The sequence below is a fragment of the Callorhinus ursinus genome, unplaced genomic scaffold (assembly GCF_003265705.2).
Source record: "Callorhinus ursinus isolate GAN/ISIS: 27379988/994484 unplaced genomic scaffold, GSC_fseal_2.0 scaffold9, whole genome shotgun sequence".
Taxonomy (NCBI): Eukaryota; Metazoa; Chordata; class Mammalia; order Carnivora; family Otariidae; genus Callorhinus; species Callorhinus ursinus.
This window is the reverse complement of record NW_027397071.1, coordinates 37,745,381-37,766,919: the sequence shown is the minus strand read 5'-3', so window position 1 is coordinate 37,766,919 and position 21,539 is coordinate 37,745,381. Positions and strand designations below refer to the sequence as shown.

The window sequence follows — 21,539 nt, the reverse complement described above, 5'->3', positions numbered from 1 at the left end:
ACTTTGTCAAATGCTTTTTCTGCATCTATTGAGAGGATCATATGATTCTTGTTCTTTCTTTTGTTAATGTATTGTATCACGTTGATTGATTTGCGGATGTTGAACCAGCCTTGCAGCCCAGGGATAAATCCCACTTGGTCGTGGCGAATAATCCTTTTAATGTACTGTTGGATCCTATTGGCTAGTATTTTGGTGAGAATTTTTGCATCCATGTTCATCAAGGATATTGGTCTGTAATTCTCCTTTTTGATGGGGTCTTTGTCTGGTTTTGGGATCAAGGTAATGGTGGCCTCATAAAATGAGTTTGGAAGTTTTCCTTCCATTTCTATTTTTTGGAACAGTTTCAGGAGAATAGGTATTAATTCTTCTTTAAATGTCTGATAGAATTCCCCTGGGAAGCCATCTGGCCCTGGGCTTTTGTTTCTTGGCAGATTTTTGATGACTACTTCAATTTCCTTAGTGGTTATAGGTCTGTTCAGGTTTTCTATTTCTTCCTGGTTCAGTTTTGGTAGTTGATACATCTCTAGGAATGCATCCATTTCTTCCAGATTATCTAATTTGCTGGCATATAGTTGCTCATAATATGTTCTTATAATTGTTTGTATTCCTTTGGTGTTGGTTGTGATCTCTCCTCTTTCATTCACAATTTTGTTGATTTGGGTCATTTCTCTTTTCTTTTTGATAAGTCTGGCCAGGGGTTTATCAATCTTGTTAATTCTTTCAAAGAACCAGCTCCTGGTTTCGTTGATCTGTTCTACTGTTCTTTTGGTTTCTAGTTCATTGATTTCTGCTCTGACCTTATTATTTCTCTTCTCCTGCTGGGTTTAGGCTTTATTTGGTGTTCTTTCTCCAGCTCCTTTAGGTGTAGGGTTAAGTTGTGTATTTGAGACCTTTCTTGTTTCTTGAGAAAGGCTTGTATTGCTATATACTTTCCTCTTAGGACCGCCTTTGCTGCATCTCAAAGATTTTGAACAGTTGTGTTTTCATTTTCATTTGTTTCCATGAATTTTTTTAATTCTTCTTTAATTTCCTGGTTGACCCATTCATTCTTTAGTAAGATGCCCTTTAGCCTCCATGTATTTGAGTTCTTTCCGACTTTCCTCTTGTGATTGAGTTCTAGTTTCAAAGCATTGTGGTCTGAAAATATGCACGGAATAATCCCAATCTTTTCGTACTGGTTGAGACCTGATTTGTGACCTAGGATGTGATCAATTCTGGAGAATGTTCCTTGGATACTAGAGAAGAATGTGTATTCTGTTGCTTTGGGATGGAATGTTCTGAATATGTCTGTGAAGTCCATTTGGTCCAGTGTGTCATTTAAAGTCTTTATTTCCTTGTTGATCTTTTGCTAGATGATCTGTCAATTTCAGTCAGGGGGTGTTAAGGTCCCCCACTATTATTGTATTGTCAATGTGTTTCTTCGCTTTTGTTATTAATTGCCTTATATAATTGGCTGCTCCCATGTTAGGGGCATAGATATTTACAATTGTTAGATCTTCTTGTTGGATAGGCCCTTTAAGTAGGATATAGTGTCCTTCCTCATCTCTTATTACAGTCTTTGATTTAAAATCTAATTTGTCTGATATAAGGATTGCCACCCCAGCTTTCTTATGGTGTCCATTAGCATGGTAAATGGTTTTCCACCCCCTCACTTTCAATCTGGGGGTGTCTTTGGGTCTAAAATGAGTCTCTTGCAGACAGCATATTGATGAGTCTTGTTTTTTAATCCAATCTGCTAACCTGTGTCTTTTGACTGGGGCATTGAGCCCATTTACATTCAGGGTAACTATTGAAAGGAATTTAGTGCCATTGTATTGCCTGTAAGGTGACTGTTACTGTATATTGTCTGTGTTCCTTTCTGATCTATGCTGCTTTTAGGCTCTCTCTTTGTTTAGAGGACCCCTTTCAATATTTCTTGGAGGGCTGGTTTTGTGTTTGCAAATTCCTTTAGTTTTTGTTTGTTCTGGAAGCTTTTTATCTCTCCTTCTATTTTCAATGACAGCCTAGCTGGATATAGTATTCTTGGCTGCATATTTTTCTCGTTTACTGCTCTGAAGATATCTTGCCAGTCCTTTCTGGCCTGCCAGGTCTCTGTGGATAGGTCTGTTGCCAATCTAATATTTCTACCATTGTAAGTTACATATCTCTTCTTCCGAGCTGCTTTCAGGATTTTCTCTTTGTCTCTGGGACTCGTAAGTTTTACTATGAGATGTCGGGGTGTTGACCTATTATTATTGATTTTGAGAGGGCTTCTCTGTGCCTCCTGAATTTTGATGCCTGTTTCCTTCCTCACATTAGGGAAGTTCTCTGCTATTATTTGCTCCAATATACCTTCTGCCCCTCTCTCTCTTCTTCTTCTGGGATCCCAATTATTCTAATGTTGTTTCGTCTTATCGTATCACTTATCTCTCGAATTCTGCCCTTGTGATCCTGTAGTTGTTTATCTCTCTTTTTCTCAGCCTCTTTATTTTCCATCATTTGGTCTTCTATATCACTGATTCTCTCTTCTGCCTCATTTATTGAGGCAGCAGTTAGTGCCCCCATTTTTTGATTGCACCTCATCAATAGTCTTTTTGATTTCGACTTGTTTAGATTTTAGTTCTTTTATTTCTCCATAAAGGGTTTCTCTGATAACTTCCACACTTTTTTCAAGTCCAGCTAGTATCTTTAAAGTCATGATTCTGAACTCTAGGTCCGACATCGTACTAATGTCCGTATTGAGTAGGTCCCTGGCTGATGGTACTACCTCTTGTTCTTTTTGCTGAGGTGATTTTTTTCATCTTGTCATTTTGTCCAGAGGCGAATAGATGAATGAGAGAACAAAATGCTAACAGGTTAACAACGTCCCCAGCAAATATACTGTATACAAATCAGAAAAGGCCTGAAACCAGGGGAAAAGAAAGGGAAAGAAAGAAAAAAGAAAGAGGGAAAAAAAAGAAAAAAAAAGATAAAAACAAAAACAGAACAATACAAAAAAAGCAGAATATGATCAAATATGATCAGGCTAGTGCATAGATCAATGACACACACTAGATTTTGGGCATATTTTGGTCTGTTAGAAAAAAGTGCCTCCTAAAATTTTAAAGGAAGAAAGACATATATGTACAAAATAAGGGTTGATACAATGAAGGGATGGAAGATGACTGTAAAGATGAAAATTATAAAAGATTTTATAAAAGGAATTGATAAGTTGTTTGAAAAAAGAAAGAAGAAGATTTAAAAAAAAAAAGAAAAAAGGGAGAGAATGTGATCAGGCAGGAGACTAGAACAAAGCCATACACTAGTGATTTAGGGTATATTTTGATCTGTTAGAAGAAACTATCTCAAAATTTTAAAGAGAGAACAACTTATATATATATGCCAAAAATAAGGGTAACTACTACGAAGGGGTAAAATATGACTCTAAAAATGAAAAATAAAAAATGTTTTTTTTAAAAAAGGGATTGATAAGATGTTGGTTGAAAAAGGGAAAAAGAAAAATTAAAAAAAAAAACAGTTAAAAAAATTAACTTTGATGAACAAATGAATCATGGTAAAAAAAAAGCCATGAATTCTATGTGCAGTATTCCCCTAGCGCTGGAGTTCTCCCGTTCTCCTTGATCGGTAAACTTGGTCTTGGCTTGCTGGCTGTTCATGCTGATCTTCTGGGGGAGGGGCCTGTTGCCGTGGTTCCCAAATGTCTTTGCCGGAGGCTGAATTGCCCCGCCCTTGTCGGTCCGGGCTAAGCAAGCTGCTCTGGTTTGCTCTCAGGAGCTTTTGTTCCCTGCAAGCTCTCGGTACAGCTCTGGAGGACCAGGGTGAAAATGGTGGCCTCCCAATCTCTGCCCGGAGGAGCTGAGAACTCGGGGCCCCGCTCCTCAGTGCGACCCCAGAGAAAAGCAGTCACTCCCGTCTCCCCGGTCTCTGGCCGCACTCCGTGCTCACCCGGCCTGTGATAGAGCGTTTCTATGTCTGGCACCCGACCCCGTGTGGAGTCTCCAAACCCAGCAGATCCTGCGGTGCGCTTCCGCGCCGCTCCTCCCGGGGGAGGAAGGGGAGTCTCCCCGCCTCTGCCGCTTGTTGGGCTCCTCCTGCTGGAGGAGCAGTGGCCCGACTGGGCCGCGGATCACAGTTTATGGCAACCCCGAGCTGAGAGCCCGCGCCTCAGCTCTGTCTCTGCAGCCGGCTTCCCCGCTCCAATACCTGGGAGCTCTGCTGTACTCAGGCACCCCCGGTCTTTCTGTGACCCCAAGGGTCCTGAGACCACACTGTCCTGGGAGGATTCCACCCCCCGCTTAGCCACTGCAGCGACGTCCCTCAGCGGAGCCGACTTCTAAAAGGTCCGATTTTGTGCTCCGCGGCTCTAGCACTTGCCAGAAGCGGCCGACGGAGGCCCCCTCCCCCGCTGTCTATGCTCCCAAATATCGCCTCGGATTCACTTCTCCGCACGTCCTACCTTCCAGTAAGTGGTAGCTTCTCTGTTCAGAGAGTTGTTGCTACTCTCCCCTTCGATCTCCTGTTGAGTTCGTAGGTGTTCAGAACGGCTTGATCCCTATTCAGCTGAATTCCTGAGACCAGACGAAATCCAGGTCTCCTACTCCTCCGCCATCCTGCTCCACCCTCAATATAATACCTTTCTTATGGGGTTATTTGAAGAACTAATGCAATTACATAAAAAGCTCAGCACAGTGCCTGGCCCATGGAGGCATCTAATCACCGTTAGCAAAAGTGGCCTCTCTCTCGTTTGTGCCCACTGCCTTGCTGTGCTCTCAGCAGCCCCCTTTACTAAGACCTTCACGCAGTCCCCTGCCTCATCCTCTCATGCTTTATTGCACGTTTTGATTGACCCACTGTCCCTCACTAAAGTATAAACTTTGAAGGGTTTCTGTGTTTGCATTCCATCTGCATTCTTACTGCCCATTATAGTGTCTGTTACCTAAGAGTAACTGGGTGTCAAATGAATGATGAGAATTTGCAATGGTAGAATCTCCATTTCATAAGCTTACATGTCAACTATCAACCCGAAGTGATCAGTACTGACTTAGTGAGTGCCTGCACTCACTCCACTCTGACAGGTAATCCCAATGACAGTCTCATTACCCAGTGATCCTATGTAAACACTGGGTTCAACCCCCTGCAATTGCTATTGTTCAAATACTGTCAATTTCGAATGGCCTGGTCTAATACTGTGTACATTTTCATTCTACCAAGATAGATTGGGGCATTCATTACCCTCATTTGGAAATGAGAAACCTGAGAGTCTCACAGGTCAGTGGCTTGCCAAGGTCCCACAGCTAATAGGTACCGGAGACAAGGCTGGACCCATCGTGAAAGCCCCAGAGCTGGTGCCCTCGGCAACTATACAGTGAGGGAAGGCTGTCCTCAGGTGCCCTTGTCTGGTTCTGAAGGCAGAGCTATGGCTCAGGAAACTACCGGAGTAAATAGAAGCACTAAACTGGCTCCTACTTTGCAAGACCACGCAGGGAGCCAGTGTGTCGGGTTCAGTGTTCGCAGGGAGGAAAGGCAGAGGCTCTGGGGCACGGGTAACAATGCAACTTTCCTTCAGACCATTCTTTTTTTTTTTTTTTTTGATTGTATTATGTTATGTTAATCACCATACATTACATCATTAGTTTTTGATGTAGTGTTCCATGATTCATTGTTTGCATATAATACCCAGTGCTCCATGCAGTACGTGCCCTTTTTAATACCCATCACCCGGCTAACCTGCCCCCCACCTCCCTCCCCTCTAAAACCCTCTGTTTTTCAGAGTCCATAGTCTCTTATGGTTCATCTCTCCCTCCGATTCCACCCCCCTTCATTTTTCCCTTCCTACTATCTTCTTCTTTTTCTTTTTTTTTAACATATAATGTATTATTTGTTTCAAAGGTACAGGTCTTTGATTCAACAGTCTTGCACAATTCACAGCACTCACCATAGCACATACCCTCCCCAATGTCTGTCACCCAGCCGCCCCATCCCTCCCAACCCCCACCACTCCAGCAACCCTCAGTTTGTTTCCTGAGATTAGGAATTCCTCATATCAGTGAGATCATATGATACATGTCTTTCTCTGGTTGACTTACTTCGCTTCAAACCATTCTTGATTGTCATTTGCCTGTGCATTTGCCAGCCTTGGCCTCAGGCCCTAATTACAATATCTTCAAACAGCAACTAAGAGATATTTCTCATTATACATGAACAGGGGAATGTTTAATGTGTGAGAACATAGGTGTTCAGAAAGCAAATCATTGGTTCAAGGTGTTGAAATGAGCGTTGTCTTTGGAGTTGTCCCTGGTGGGCTTCCAAGGGGCACGTGTTCACTGGGTGAGGTCGGTGGCTCTGAGCTTGAGGCTTTTTTTTTTTTTTTTTTTACATTTTTGAAGACGGACCAACTCAGTCTCACTCCCTCTCTCTTTAAAACCATCCTAGTTGTCATTTCAAAGTTATGGCACCCGAGGGATTACAACGTGCATGTCTTCCCCTGTGTGACTCTCAGGCGATGTTTATTTAGGATAAACATATTCGTACAACAGCCAAGAATATTGATACTGCTGAACTTTCAATAAGGTGAGTTAAGAGCTTCCAAGCTCATGTCACAGCAACTGGTGGTATAGCTCTACTTCGTTTGGGGGTCACTTTGGATTCAGAAAGACCTGGGTTTGAAAGCGTGACTTCATTACTTGCTAGTTATGCACCCTTGGGCAGATTTCTTAACATCTCCAAGCCTGAGAACTCCCCTCTGGAAAATGGCTGTGACAGCGACCTCGCCGGGTTGATATGGGGAGTTGGTTAGTTAGTATCAGTAAAGCCCAGAGCCCAGGGTTTGACAGGTCGGTCTTGTCATCCGCTCCTTGTAACCGATATGGGAGAGAATGTAAGGAAGGGCTGATGGGTCACAGCAGAAGGGATAGATGCTGGCATGGGAGGGAGGAGAGGGGGCGCTGGCAGACTCCTGCGGCAGCGAAATGACCCGCTGGTGCCAAGCGAGGGGGGCCTGCTGATGGCCTCCTTCTCCCTCTGCTTTCTAGCCCCTAAAAATGCACTGCAGGGACTGTGCCCTGGTGACCAGCTCCGGGCACCTGCTGCGTAGCCGGCAAGGCCCCCAGATCGACCAGACCGAGTGCGTCATCCGCATGAATGACGCCCCGACGCGCGGCTACGGGCGCGACGTGGGCAATCGCACCAGCCTGAGGGTCATTGCGCATTCCAGCATCCAGAGGATCCTCCGCAACCGCCACGACCTGCTCAACGTGAGCCAGGGCACCGTGTTCATCTTCTGGGGCCCCAGCAGCTACATGCGCAGGGACGGCAAGGGCCAGGTCTACAACAACCTGCAACTCCTGAGCCAGGTGCTGCCACGGCTGAAAGCCTTCATGACCACGCGCCACAAGATGCTGCAGTTTGATGAGCTCTTCAAGCAGGAGACTGGCAAAGACAGGTAGAGGGCGCGGGCTGGGGAGGGGCAGGGCCACAGGGAAGGGCGAGGACATGGCCTCTCTGGCCAAGTCACCCAAAGCAAAACGTTGGCTAAGGCTTTTTGTGGTGGCCCCACTGCTCATGCCATTGATAGAGCCCGCCTCGAGGGGGTCCTAGTTGCCCAGATGCTCAAACTGAATTTCTAAGACAAAGTGAATGAAGCACTGAGACACTGTGTGGATAATTTGAGGCCAAGGCCCTATTTTGGAGGAACAGGTTGTACAGCTGCTGGTTTACCCTGGTAGTAAGTGCAAGATAATAGTTTTATTGCATTTCCTTTTACTTGTGTGAACACTGACACACGGAGGGTATGGGTTTATTCTTCCTTTTCGAAGCAAACATGTATTCAGTCCACTGATATTTATTGAGTACCTACCCCTCCACTGCAGCATGCACTGGGGATATAGTCGAAAACAGGACAGAGATAGGCCCTCACTTCCTGGAATATAAAGTTTAACCGGGGGGCGCCTGGGTGGCTCAGTTGTTAAGCGTCTGCCTTCAGCTCAGGTCATGATCCCAGGGTCCTGGGATCGAGTCCCACATCGGGCTCCCTGCTCCGCAGGAAGCCTGCTTCTCCCTCTCCCACTCCCCCTGCTTGTGTTCCCTCTCTCGCTGTGTCTCTCTCCATCAAATAAATAAATAAAATCTTTTAAAAAATAAAAATAAAGTTTTACCAGGTGGGCAAATATTCACCAGGGTGTAAGCATCATGCAAGTGAAAGAAAATGGTGCTGTGACATGCAGGACAGGGGGCCTGCCACAGTCTAAGGCAAAGTTTTCCAAACTATCTGTTGCAGCTCAGTAATGGGACATGAAATCAATGTAGTCAGTAACTAAGATTTTTTTTAAAGACTTTATTTATTTATTTGACAGAGAGAGACACAGCGAGAGAGGGATCACAAGCAGAGGGAGTGGGAGAGGGAGAAGCAGGCTTCCCGCTGAGCAGGGAAGCCCGATGTGGGACTCGATCCTGGGACTCTGGGATCATGACCTGAGCAGAAGGCAGACGCTTAACGACTGAGCCACCCAGGCGCCCTGTAAGATTTTTTTTTTTTAATGCAGTGAAATAGGATGGAATGGAATGGAATCGAACCATCAATATCAGCTTTCATCCCATATAAAAATACACTATAAGGTTTTTTGAGGTAATGAAAATGTTCTGGAATTAGTGGTGATGATTGCACAACCTTGTGAATATACAAAAAAAAAAAAAACACTGAATTACACACTTCATTTTTTTAAAGATTTTATTCACTTATTTATTTGAGAGAGAGAAGGGGTGTGTGCATGGGGGTGGTGGAGGGACACGGGGGGAAAGTGAGGGAGAGAATCTCACACAGACTCCCTGCTGAGCGTGGAGCCCGACACGGGTCTCGTTCTCAGGACCCTGAGATCATGACCTGAGCTGAAACCAAGAGTCAGTTGCTCAAACGACTGAGCCACCCAGGTGCTCCTATTTATTTTTTTTAAGTTTTATTTATTTAAGTCATCTCTACACCCCACATGGGGCTCAAACTCACAATGCCGAGATCAAGGGTCGCATGCTCTTCAAACTTAGCTGGCCAGGCACCCCTGAATTACACTCTTTAAAAAATAAAATGAAATGAAAACCATACACATGCACATATGTATATATGCTCATGATGTAAAATGTATTTCTCATTATAGGTCAAAATATTTTGGGAAAAGCGCTCGTCTAGGATATAAGGGAATGAGGAAAAAGCTTTCTCAAAAGGATGTAGTTAAGCTGAGTCCTGGGCCAATAAGTATTTATCCAGGTAAAGAAGAAGCTGGGAAGGAGAGGGAAACCTCCTTATGGGTACAAGGGCTCGGAGGTGAGAGAATGTGCTGGCTGCAGTCGGGGGAGTGGCCCTTGACGAGGCCAAGACAAAAGGCCACTAGCTGGCCCAACCTAGGTGAAAAAGAAAGGACAGCTAGGTATCAAAAGGCGCGGTGCAATGTAATCTAAATACACAGCTCGAGGCTGGACTTTTGACTCTCCTTCACTAGTTGTGCGGCCTCGGACAAGTTACCTAACCTTGCAGTGACCTCATGAGAAAAAGGGCATAGTGACTGGGCTCATAGGACTGGTCTGCTGATTAAATTTGTTTCCTTGATTCTAAAACATGTAATTTTATAATTAATATACATTTAATGATGTAATTTACTCCCTTCTCTTACAAAAACTGTTGCTGGGTTGATTTCTCAAAACAAAAGCGACATGATAAATGAAATGAAGAACATAAAGTACTAAATCCATGGCTAGCCTAGGTTGGGCAGCTCATTATCAGAGAACAGGGTCTTAGAGAAAGACCAAAACTTTGCCCCAACTTCTTTGTGTGAAAGACCTTTCTTTTTAAATTCTGGAAACCTTGGGACCATTTGGCAGCAGGTCCAGGCCAGGGTGAGCATGGCATCTTGTGGACAGAAGAGGGGGGAGCTGGCTGCTGGCCCTGTGGCCTCCTTCTCTAGAGGCCCAGAGGACTCTGTGGTTAGCCCAGCCAGTAGATCACATAGGGGATCCTGGTCATCAAGAAATCCAATTCCTTACTGCCCTGTAAAAACCACAAACTAGAGAGACTATCACTCATTTGAATGAGTTATTTAACCAGCAGAGCATTTTATAAGGGAAGAAGAATGACAGGAGTTATTTACAGTTTCATTTTTGCTGGTTGGAAAATTTGAAATAAGTAGCCACACTCTTCAATAGAAAACACTTTCCCTCTTTTTAGTTTAATGGTTGTATGCTAAATTTAAGAATTCCTGAAACACGGCTGCAGTCTAAGCTGTTTAAGATAACTACACACTGCTCTGGATATTCTTAAGGGATCATTTTAAGTTGATAACTTGGAGACCAGTCATTCCATCCTTTGGTCACTTAGATCTTTAGGAAACACACTCACATGGAGACATATCCTGTTCACTAAGCTTATTAAATTCTGACCAGTGAAAACTTTGTTCAGTGGGTCTGTCTCCCTGGTGAGCCCAGCTGGTAGAGGGAACCAAGTCTTCGTGGACTGGCTACTGGGCCTCTCACGTGCAAAGACCCATCCACAAGGATCCATACAGTCCCTTTTCAGGGGAATCACACTTATGGATTTGTAGGGTGCCAAACTACAGTCTCACTTCTGGAAACTTTGTGCCTCTTACCTTTAAGAAACTGTCTTAAAGAGGCTAATATTGTATTGGCTCAATATTCTCATGTGTCCATATTCTTAACTTGACTACTCCAAACTAAGAGAACCAAGTCAGAAATAGCCCTTTAGAACAAACGTGTTTCTGAAAATTAAAACACAAGACATTTGGGGGTCCAGGAGTATTTCTTCTCTGTATGCTTTTCTTGAAACACAGCCAAACAGGAAGATGTATTACAGGTACACAAAATGTGGAATGTCTAATTTTGTACATCTCATGATCAGGACATTCATTTCAGGCTATTATTTTGGGAAAAAAAGAGGATAATTCAATAGATCTTGATTTATAGAAGTTTCACCCTGCTTAAAAGTGGAGGGGGGAGAAATGGCTCAGGAAGAATCAGCAATTAAGAAGCGTGACAAATGACAGAGATGGCCAAGTGGTATTCTTTGATATTAGAAAGTAACTGTACTTGAAAATAACTTTCTAATTGAATAAGGGTATATTAGGAAAATATGATTCAGAACCAATATTAAAGTAATTAGATAAAGGAAGCATAAATGAAATAACCGCAGGAAGAATATTTCCATAGAGATTATAAATGAGATTCTGGTGGAGCAGAAAGGCCTTTAATTGTAATTTAGTGTGCACTATAGAATTATCAGCTCAGTGTGTTACTTCATCATATAAAAGAATATCTGATAATTTTCCCTAATAAGCACATGACAGCTCTTCATATTCCTTCGTTATAGCTGATTAAGTGTAAAAACAGTAGATATTCCTTTGTTGGAAAAAGAGTTCAAATCTTTTTAGAAAGACAGCGCAAGGCAGTTGCATTTTGATAGCATGTGACCCCAAAAGGCTCTTATTTAAGGAGTCTGGGGAATTGCAAGTGGCACTTTAAAGAACTCTTCACTTGAGTTTCTTTCGTCCTTCACTCTGCGTTCTCCCCCATTTTTACGCATGAAACCTCGTTCTGTAGAGCCACGCCCTCTTGGACTTCCGGCTGTGCCTTAGATAGTGGTGAGCTAAGGGAACGGGGAGTTTCTGCCACTGGGAGAGCCCTCTCGGCACTTCCGACAACTTAAAAGCATAGGGACACAGTCTCTTCCTGGTCCTCACCAGCTCCCAGTTATTCACTGACCCAGTGTGAGTCAAGAACACTGGGCCATTGCACTGTCACAGCCCCAGAGGTGAAGACAGAATCTAACTTGAGGCAAGAAATCTTCTCCCCGCCTCCTTCCCCAGTCAGCTAGCTTTGCTCTGCCCCACCTTCTTCAGTCCCAGAGTTCCTTTTTTTTTAGAGAGAGGGGTGGGGAGGGGGAGAGAGAGAGAGAATCCCAAGCAGGCTCACAGCCAACACAGAGCATGTCACAGGGCTCGCTCTCACGACCCTGAGATCACAACCTGAGCCAAAATCAAGAGTCAGATGCTCAACTGACTGAGCCACCCAGGCTCCCTAAGTCCCAGAGTTCTTATGAATACACAGGCTTGGTGAGAAAGAAGAGGATTGGTAATAGCTATGTAGGCTGGAGGCTCCAGAATTTCATACTTACTGCCCTGATGATTGAGGGTGGATCCTACACCAGAGTCAGTAGCAGCGTATTGGAAAGATATCAGCTTCTTCAGGGATGTTAAAAAAACAACAACAACAACAACAAAAAAAAAAAAAGAAAACATTGAAAGTAATGGCTGAATTATTTGCTTCATTTGCTCCAATCTGGCAACCAAGAGAGGAGGAAGGGGTCTCGATGTATCAACACACCACACTGGATTCCTTTTATGGTGTTCTCTCATTTAGTCGGCAGAGTAGCCCAGGAAGATAGAGCTTCCCAGGCCTGCGTGATAGATGGGCAATCCAGGCTCAGAGATGAGCGATAACCCACCTTTGGTCATTCAGACGGCCTGTGATAGAACAGCCAACATACAAACCCATGGTGTTCCCACCTTTAGGAGCTTTTAAAATGTACTTCGTGGGCTAGTACTGGCTCAGGGGACAATGGAATGGAAAGCTAAAATGAGTAAAGGGATTAAGAACTACAAAGTGGAAACCACGAACTCAGGCATGACTACATCACCCATTCCTGTCAGGTATTTGACAAAATAAAGGACTCCTTATTATGCTTCTTTGCTTTTTTGGGTTTTTTATGGGGTTTTGGGGGCCCATATGTGAAATGGAAATTATGCAAACTGATTCACAAAAAGCCTTCTTCCTTCTCAAAGAGGGGTGCTACACAGCACAAGAGGAAAAGCTTTTCAGCAACTCTGGTATTCACATCACATACGGTGCTACGGCCGGACAAAGTCAGACAGTCTGACCTTGGGGATAAGGTGTTTGAAACTGGCTAATGAGGCATGCCATAAGCACTGGAAAAAAAGCAAAAGCAGCAACCCCCTAAGAATTGAAATTAATATCCACAGCAGCAAAGCATGGTAGACTGGGTCATTCTCACAGGGTCAAATTAGACCTTGATGTCACGTCTCCACAGTTAACCTTAGGCTTGGCACGTGGCTGGAGCTCAGTACAGATGTTTGAATGGGCAAATGAATGAATTTAGGAACACACAGTTTCATTTCTTAAATTTTGTCAATTTGATCTTATAATAAAAAAAAGTTTTAGAGGGCTCTGGATGTTCTGAGGTAAAATAAAGCAAATGCTCAATTAAGCATAAGCATTCCTGTGGTCCTTTTCCTCTAGTAATTAGCCCCTTCCCAAATGAATGTAGTCTTCCCAAGGAAAGACATTCATTCAAAATGTCAATGTTAATTAGTCTAATTGAAGGGAAGCTTTTACGTTAAGATTGTTTGATCGATCAGTAGATATCAATCAATACATAGACACATCTGTGTGTTTATACATATTTAATAAGTTCTTCATCATTTAGCCTGCCTGGGGAACAAGGAATATTTCTAATTAGTCAAGTATTCTAGTTAATAAAGAAAGAGTTGACACACAGGGATTGTCATCTTACAAGAAATTGGGTTGTGGTCATACGCATTTAAACCCTGCAACATTGATCATCATCTTTGATGATGTAGAAGTCGCTTGAGCATCCTTCCGTGTCATAATCCACCATTGTAGAACATGAATATCATTTATCACTGTACCGTGGAATACGATGCTGTTGGTAAGAGATTTCTACCTGATAAAGTTTCAGCTATTTACCAACTGGACAGAGAGAGAGTATGTGTTAATCGTCAGCCTTGCTCCCAAAAGGATTTAAGATGGTAATGGTTATAATGATGACTTTACCAGCTTGTGGACTTAATTGTTGTTCCTTCCAGGAAGATCTCTAACACTTGGCTCAGCACTGGCTGGTTCACAATGACAATTGCACTGGAGCTCTGTGACAGGATCAATGTTTATGGCATGGTGCCCCCAGACTTCTGCAGGTAGGATTTATTCTGCAAGTGTAATTCATCTCAGCATTGTCATGCAGGGTTTATAAATATCTGACTCCAAATACCAACCATGAAACATGTCTAACTGTCTTCTTGAAGCAATTAATTAACATGTCCCAAGTTCTGGTTCTAGAAACAACAAACAGCATTTAATTATGTGATATAAAATATTGAAAGTTTTTGTTTGTACTGCTGGAGAATTAATCCATCTTGTGGGCTTCATTTATCCTCTGAATATTTATCAACCAAAAGTAATGCAATAATTGGCATAATACTAATGATGAGTAAGCATTAAAGAATATTAGTTTTATTCTCATTTGAAAGGAATAGGGTAATTTTTAATGAATTAAAGAGAGCCATTTCTTTGACAGTAAGGCCTGTTTTCTAAAATTAAAATATTGCTTTGAGCCTCTTTTCCTCCCCAGTAGCCTTGGTTTGTGCTTCTAAGTCAAAAAACACAGACATAATTATTATACCACTTTAAAGGGAACATACACACAGCTCTGCTGCTACCTTAAGTTCCCGCCTCGCACGTGCCCGGCCAGGGGTGTGTACCCACAGACGCCCTGAGGAAAACCTCAGGGCCTGATTTGTGGCAGCCTGATGGAAAATTCACCCATGATTTAAAGTAGCAATGCCGGTACATTCAGAAAGTACCCTACTTTTCAGGAATGCCTGATGACCTGCATATGGCCCCCACCCTGATCTTCAAATGGCAAAACCGGGGGTGGGAGCATTTTGAACTTGCTCATTAAAATGTATTCTTACTTATACCTTCGTGTGTTTGAAACCTAATGACTTCTTGAAGGCCATAGGCATTTTACACAGAATCTGCAGTTTGGAGGTTGGATGCAAGGACAGGAAAGGACTTAATCATGCTGATTTACCACTTTGCCACTTTTCTCCCACTCTCTTTAACCCAAAGACCCAACACAGCAGCAGTACCAGTTTGTATGTGAGAGGGCACAGAAGAGAAGGTTGGACAGAAGAGGCCTTTGATAGTTGCCGAGACTCACTGGTCCCCAGGAATGACTTGATGTGTAAGGAAGAGTGTGCGTTCTGAGGTCAGCTCCAGTCAGCTCTGCCTGGCCACTTCCTAACCGAGTGTGACCTTGAGCTACTTGTTCAGTCTCCCTGTGGCTCAGCTTCCTCCTCATTAGAAGTGGACGTGATGATACTGTAGACTCAGCCATGGGGTCGCCGGTGGATTAAACAAGTTAATACACATAAAATGCTTGGAACAGCGCCTCGCACATGGCAAGAGTTAGCTTGGATCCCCACCCATTCCCTCGTCACTTAACTCACTGGCCTTGTTTCCCTATTTAGCAATCCATGTACAGAGAGAAGGTAGGATAGTGTTAAAAAAAAAAAAAAAAAGCAAACTGCCTCCTCAACCCAACAGGCTAACAAAGGCAGTGGGAGCAGGTGCTTATGGGCACGCAAAGAGCCATCAAATTTGATAGCTATATGGCAGGTATAATTATGTAATATTGCCATTAGGACACCGGAGAGAAAGAGCATGAATAAATTGAAATGTTAATGACTTAGAGTGTTCAAGAAAATATTCCATTTATTATGGAAAACAAATGAAAGGCAAGTTAACCTGTCATTTCTCTTGCTCTGAGTTAGCTCATCACGACTTCACGTCCGTAGGAGGGAAACAGCTTTCAGGATGGTGCTAACGAGGGAGTCAAGAGACTATCAGTGTACCTTATGTTGCCACCGGCTCAGGCGGTCTGCTCCCCAGCCTCCATCCCAAAGGTTCAGTGGTTGCTCTCACAGCCTGCTTTCTCCAAGAACTCTTCGGGAGGATCCTTGTGCTCTGCGTGCTGTGAGAGCAAGTGGACAAGTGTGCTGGGTGTCGTGCGGCAGACACGGTTAGGCTGGAGAGAACAGCCTGTTCGGTGGTTATGCCTGTTCAGGGAGGCTAAGGAGGAAAGAACCAGGAGCAGCCCACACTCCCTCCCAAGTTCCTTTAACCTTTGTTTCCAGGACCAGTTAGCTGAACCACCCAGTTAGAAACCAGGTGACCTTGAGCCTTGCTTCCCTCATCTGCAAGATGGTAATAAGAAAGCAGTAATAAATGCCAGCAGGTCATGGTGAGGATTGAATGAGATCATGGATTGTAGAATGTCTGACACAGTGTCCCGCACACAGTTAGTGCTCAGGAAAGACTACTGGTATTATGAATATTACTAATAATTAATAGGATATTGTAAGATATAGAAAATAGTTATTAAGGTTTTCCTAAATACTTGAGAGTTGCCTCAAAAGGTACCAAGAACTTCAGCGGGGTTCAACGAATAGGACACAGCTCTTGCCTTCTAGAAACTCACTGTAAGCCTTATCCACACGAAAACGTGATGAACGCAACACAGCCTCTTGGAGTCAAATGACACTCGCAAGCAGTATCTGCCACCAGAGAATGAAAAAGCAACTTGTACGTCAGTCCTGCTACTCGTCTAGCCATTCCCCCTTTTGTTTTTATTTTGGAAGAAGTTGAGAAATATAAGGGCCAAGCAGGGTTCATGTGTCCTGAGCTCTAGGACTTAAGGAGGTAAGAGATCACCAGGACCCAGAAATGGCGGGGAAGGTTCTGGGAGATGGCAGAGCTCAGGCTGGTTGAGCCTGCTGCAATATAAACTCTCCAAGGGCCGTGATTTCCATGTGTTTTGTTCAGTGTTGGAGGCCGGGTGCGCAGGACCACAGATGTTTGCCATCCTCGTCTATAGCAGATGCTTCATAAACAGCAAGTCAATGAATAGCCCTGTCCTCTACTCTGTCCTTAGTGCTATAGTGAAAGGGTGTTCATGGGGGTAAGAAAATAACCATTTCTGCTTCTCAGAAGCTGTATGACTTGGAGAAAGTTATTTGACTTTATTGACCTTAGTGATCTTGGGGAAGTTACTTACTATTTCTGAAGCGTTAGCTTCTATATCTGTAAGATGGTGAAGACAACAGTACTTACCTTAAGGGTTTATATGATAATCTCACAAGATAATAGATGAGGAAGGCTTGGCACACCCTTGGTGTATATTCAGCATGCACAAATTTATCAGGTGAAGGGCCGCGCTAATCTGCAAGTGTGGATGCCCATTAGCACGTTTTAAGGAGATGTCTAGCGAGCGGTAACAAATGATGCCCAGGCGGTGAGGAGAGCCTGGGTGCTAGAAAGGGAAGGACCTGTGTGGCCTCCTATATGAACGGGATACCACTTTTCTACCCCATTGGGAGTTGGTTGCACGTGGCCTCCAGCTCTCCCACAGGACATCACCCGGGGCGGCTCGAGTGAACCTGCCCATTCTGTTGCTTCATTAAAGCAGCCCAGTGTCTCACGAGACTGAAGGGTAAGGCACATGGGGCCAGATTTCAGCAAGCAAAAAGAAAGCCAACTGCTGATTTTTGGTAAATTAACTTTTTCAGACTTTAAGACACAACTAGTATCCTCAAAAGGGGTTATTTGTTAGATTAACCACAGAGACTTCGTTCCCTCAACCAACTCTTGTTGCGTGCTGAAGACATAATCAGAGATGAATAAGACAGGGTCTCTGCCTTCAGTCTCCCGAGTGTCACTTGGACAAAGTCAGTCAGAAGGGACAGAAGGCTCACAGGTACCTGTGGGAGGAAATCCTCACTGGCAGCTTGTCAGTGACCCGCAGCTTTACTCAAATATCCACCTCTGACTTCCTGCCAGACTCGGAGGGGTCCTTGCATCCCTCTGACCCTCCCAGGGGGACCAGGGGCAAGGAGCCAAGAGAGAATGACGGCTGAGCCCACCCATCCCCACTCCATCAAGAGCAAACCCACTTCTCTCTGGTTTATATCGGGGCTCTTCTCTAACAAGGGGTGGCCTGGCAAATAAGACCTTTGACAACCTCTGGTCTAAGCTACAGTCCTGCTGCTTTCCAATCTATGTCACATGGTCACGCACCTTTCAGGAGAATCTAATCATTGCCTTCTTATTGCCGGGGAAACCAAGGCACAGAGAGACCAAACACTGGGCTACTTCTGTGGTCATCCCTGTCAGCCTAAGGCAGCAGTGACCCAAAGGGAATGTCAGCCGCTATATCCATGGGATGAGGGAGGGGACAGAGGGGGCGAGGGAGTAGGGGACTAAATTTACCCAGCTAAGCCATCCATGAGTGACCGGTCCCCAAAATAAGGGTCGATAGGTTCGCCCCTACAAGCCTAGAGCTCCCAGTTTCCATCCAGCTCTCCCGGAGGTCTGGCCTCCCTACCCCTCCACCCAAAGGGCCTGAGTTGCTTCCAGGACTCATTCTTTGGAAAGAAAACCTCTACTGGCCCCTAAACTATTAAGCACATGGACTCCTCAGGAAGAACGATAGCCCCACATTCATATTTAAAACCACAGATGGGAGCAGCGGACATATAAATGGACGTGTTCCTCAAAACCTGGCCGAATCCAACAGTGAAAGTCATCTGACGAGCACGTAAGCCTTTCCCCTGTAGTTTGGTGTCGCGGTAGCTGCTGACTTCTCTCCCCAGCTCTGGGCTTTCTCTTTCCCCTCCAGACACCACAGTGCTCTGGAGAGAGCACACCTGCCTCTGTGAGCTTCACCCCTCAGTCGCGCCCCAGAGCTGTTAGAGCCTGGTTCCCACCCCCTCGCTTAGCACGCAGCCCTCCAGGACCAGGCTTGTGTCTCGGCTTTAGCCCCATCTTCTCTCCCCACACAGACTTCTTTTGGCCATAGGGAAAACTTACAAAGGCACTCACCCTGCAGACATCTGGCCTTTGGCCCTCGGCTTGGAATTTCCATCCCTTTCCTTCTTAATCTGGCTGATCACTGCTGGTTCTTTACAATACTATTCATGGCTGATAGTTTTCTGGACACAACACACGCTGGTCCTGCACTTAGTATGAATACATGCACCATTTCATGGAAGCTTTATGATAATCCCATGAGATCAACAGTATTCTCATCATCATTTCACATGTGAAGCTTAAAGACCTAAAACAGCCACCCAGGGTCACGGAGCAGGGAAGTGACCGAGCTGGGGTCTGTGGGACCTCCCTCCATGGTCTCACGTGCAGCACACCCTCCTCCACCAAGCTTTCCCTCACCTCCTGTCTGAGTCAGACCCTGCCTGTGCCCCTGCCCCACCCCCCCCAACAGACGGGTTTGTCCAGATTCTTTATTTGCCTGTCGTCTCGTCAAGAGGAGGGGTCAGTGCTCAGTCCACATGTGTGTCTTTAGGGCTTATTATTGTGTCTGGCACATAGTATGGACTCAGTATTGATTGACTCAGTGAATAAAGATAAACCTTCCTTTCCTTGGCAGTGCTTAAGATACTGATTCTGTATTTATCCCAAGCCCGAAAAGTGCCCGATGAATGAAAAGTATGATTAGCAAATGGCAAATTCAAATCTCAAGGGTCCTAGGAAGGCAGTGGCGGCCTCCTGTTTCATTGTTCTCAGCCGGAGCGAGCATCGGGTCTTCCCAGAGGGGCTCAGGCATCAGGCAATTACTCTCCATCCTGCCTCTATCACTGGACTCCAGGCTCATCGGTATTTTGAAAGTTGGGGGAAATTAATGCCACGTTGCACCAGAAACAGCCTCAAAGTATATTCTTGTGTGGACAGTAGACCCTTAAGTCATGCCATATCCATATAGGAAGCCAAATCCATGCTCTCTAGATGGACTATAAACTGCAATGAAAAAAAAATCTGTTATCTTTGCCTTCCAAACTAAGTTATGGTGAGTATTTTTAATCTCATTTTCCACTGTAAATTATTTGTGATAATAATGGGCCAAGCATTTAAATTCTACCTAATAATCTTATTTCTGGTCATACTTAACGCATTACCAAGTTTACAACTCTCTGTCACCCATCATTTCTCAAGTATTAATTAGCAGAGTAATGACTCAGAGTGATCACTGTCATGGAACTAAATTAATATCTCATCCATAATGTGAAGGACATCTCAAAGGTATCGTGAATATCAGAGAGTTGATTCTGCTAGAATTATTAGCTGGCAAACATTAATAAAGCTGCCAGTGTAACAGGGAATGTTCCTAGTTGGCGACAGTCCACGGTGTAGAATCAGATGCTTACAGAGGACAGGTAAGGAATGGTAATGCACCCAGGAGGTTCACATTTTATGAAGTAGACTTCAAATATATTATTTGATGCTTCTCTTTGCCATGATTTCCTTCTTCTGTCTTTGCCATAATTTGACCCACCCTTAGCAGTTCCGGGGTGTTTTCATCAACTTTCTCTCCTGTGGAATCTATTAAGAGATATTGTAGCACCCCCGGAGGTGCCTGAGTCATGGAGGGTGAGTGGGGGGTTCAGATGACTCACTCCAGCTCTTTGCCCCATAAAGGGTGGACAGCTGCAGGCTCTTGGCACTCTGTCTGCCCCAGAGTCCCCAGTATTAGTCCACTGGCTTCCAGGGGGTGTAGCTGTTTTCCTTCCGGAAGAGGCTGGAAGGACAAGAAATCGAGACAACAGAGTAAAGGTGACTCAGCAGGTCCCAATGGGCTGAAGCAGATGTGTAGGAAGACCGGCTACATTTGTCCTACAAGGAACATTTTCTTCAGAATGCTACCTGGTACCCCTAAAGGCCCCAGTGCAAGCCAATTTCAGAACACCCTAGACACTTGACAGCTGTTAACTCAGCTCTATTCGTCAAGCGTTTCCTGACTACCTACTGGAGGCTGGCTACCATGCCGAGAATAGAAGCGTGCTTAGAGAGGGTCTGAGAGCTCTAGAGAGAAGCAAAGCCACCATTCCCTTTCTGGGACCTTTGTAGCCTTGTGGAGAGTTCAGTCCCAACTAACGGATCAGGGTCAACCCAGATCATTCCCAGAATTGGATGGAGCCTTCCATGCTTGTTAACATTATGAGGCTTCTTCCAGTTGTGCAGCTTAGCTTTAGGAGAGTCACAAATGGAACATGACAAACTCCCATTACCATTAATATTAGTTGAATTGTAAGTGAGCACAAGGCGTCTGCTGCTCGTGCCGACTGGCTGCACAGTATCCACCGAGCACAGGGCGCCTCTATCCATAGGTGCTAGGGAGAACACAGTGAGGACAGAGTCGTTCCAACAGGAACCCGAGGTGCCATTGGTACAGAAACCCACCTGGTAGAGCAGTTTTTCCAAGATACAGAGCCTCGCTCTTAGTTCCACTTTGGTCCAAATCTGAGCCCTGAAACTTCTTCGATTTTTCTATGCATGAGTTTTGTCATCTCTAAACTAGGGGTCAGAACGCTACCTCTGGCCCAGGGGTGTTGTGAGGATTCAGTCATGTCAAGTGCTGAGCGCTCTGTTTGGGGCTGGAAGGGCAAGTAAAGACCGGCGGCTGGGATGGTCCATGGATGAGGCTGTGTGCTTACAGCCAGGTGCCGGACCTCACCTGCCTGCTGGCTGCTCAGCCATCACATGGAGCAGTGACACCGACCTTGTGCTCCCTCCCTTGCCTGATGGGGACGTGGAACAGATCATGGAAGTGAAGCACCAGAGCTGAGCAAGTACTTCACTGAATCAGGTGTGTTCACCCTGGCTGCATGTTAGAATCT

The 21,539-nt window shown here is 44.8% G+C and overlaps 1 protein-coding gene across 1 annotated transcript in view; it reads left to right on the top strand.

Moving 5' to 3' along the window:
- Positions 1-21,539, top strand: part of ST6GALNAC5 (ST6 N-acetylgalactosaminide alpha-2,6-sialyltransferase 5) — a 169,116-nt gene that overhangs the window by 142,512 nt on the left and 5,065 nt on the right. The window contains 2 exon segments of the mRNA XM_025871960.2: positions 7,011-7,420; positions 13,878-13,985. Coding sequence (XP_025727745.1) covers positions 7,011-7,420; positions 13,878-13,985 — 518 coding nt within the window.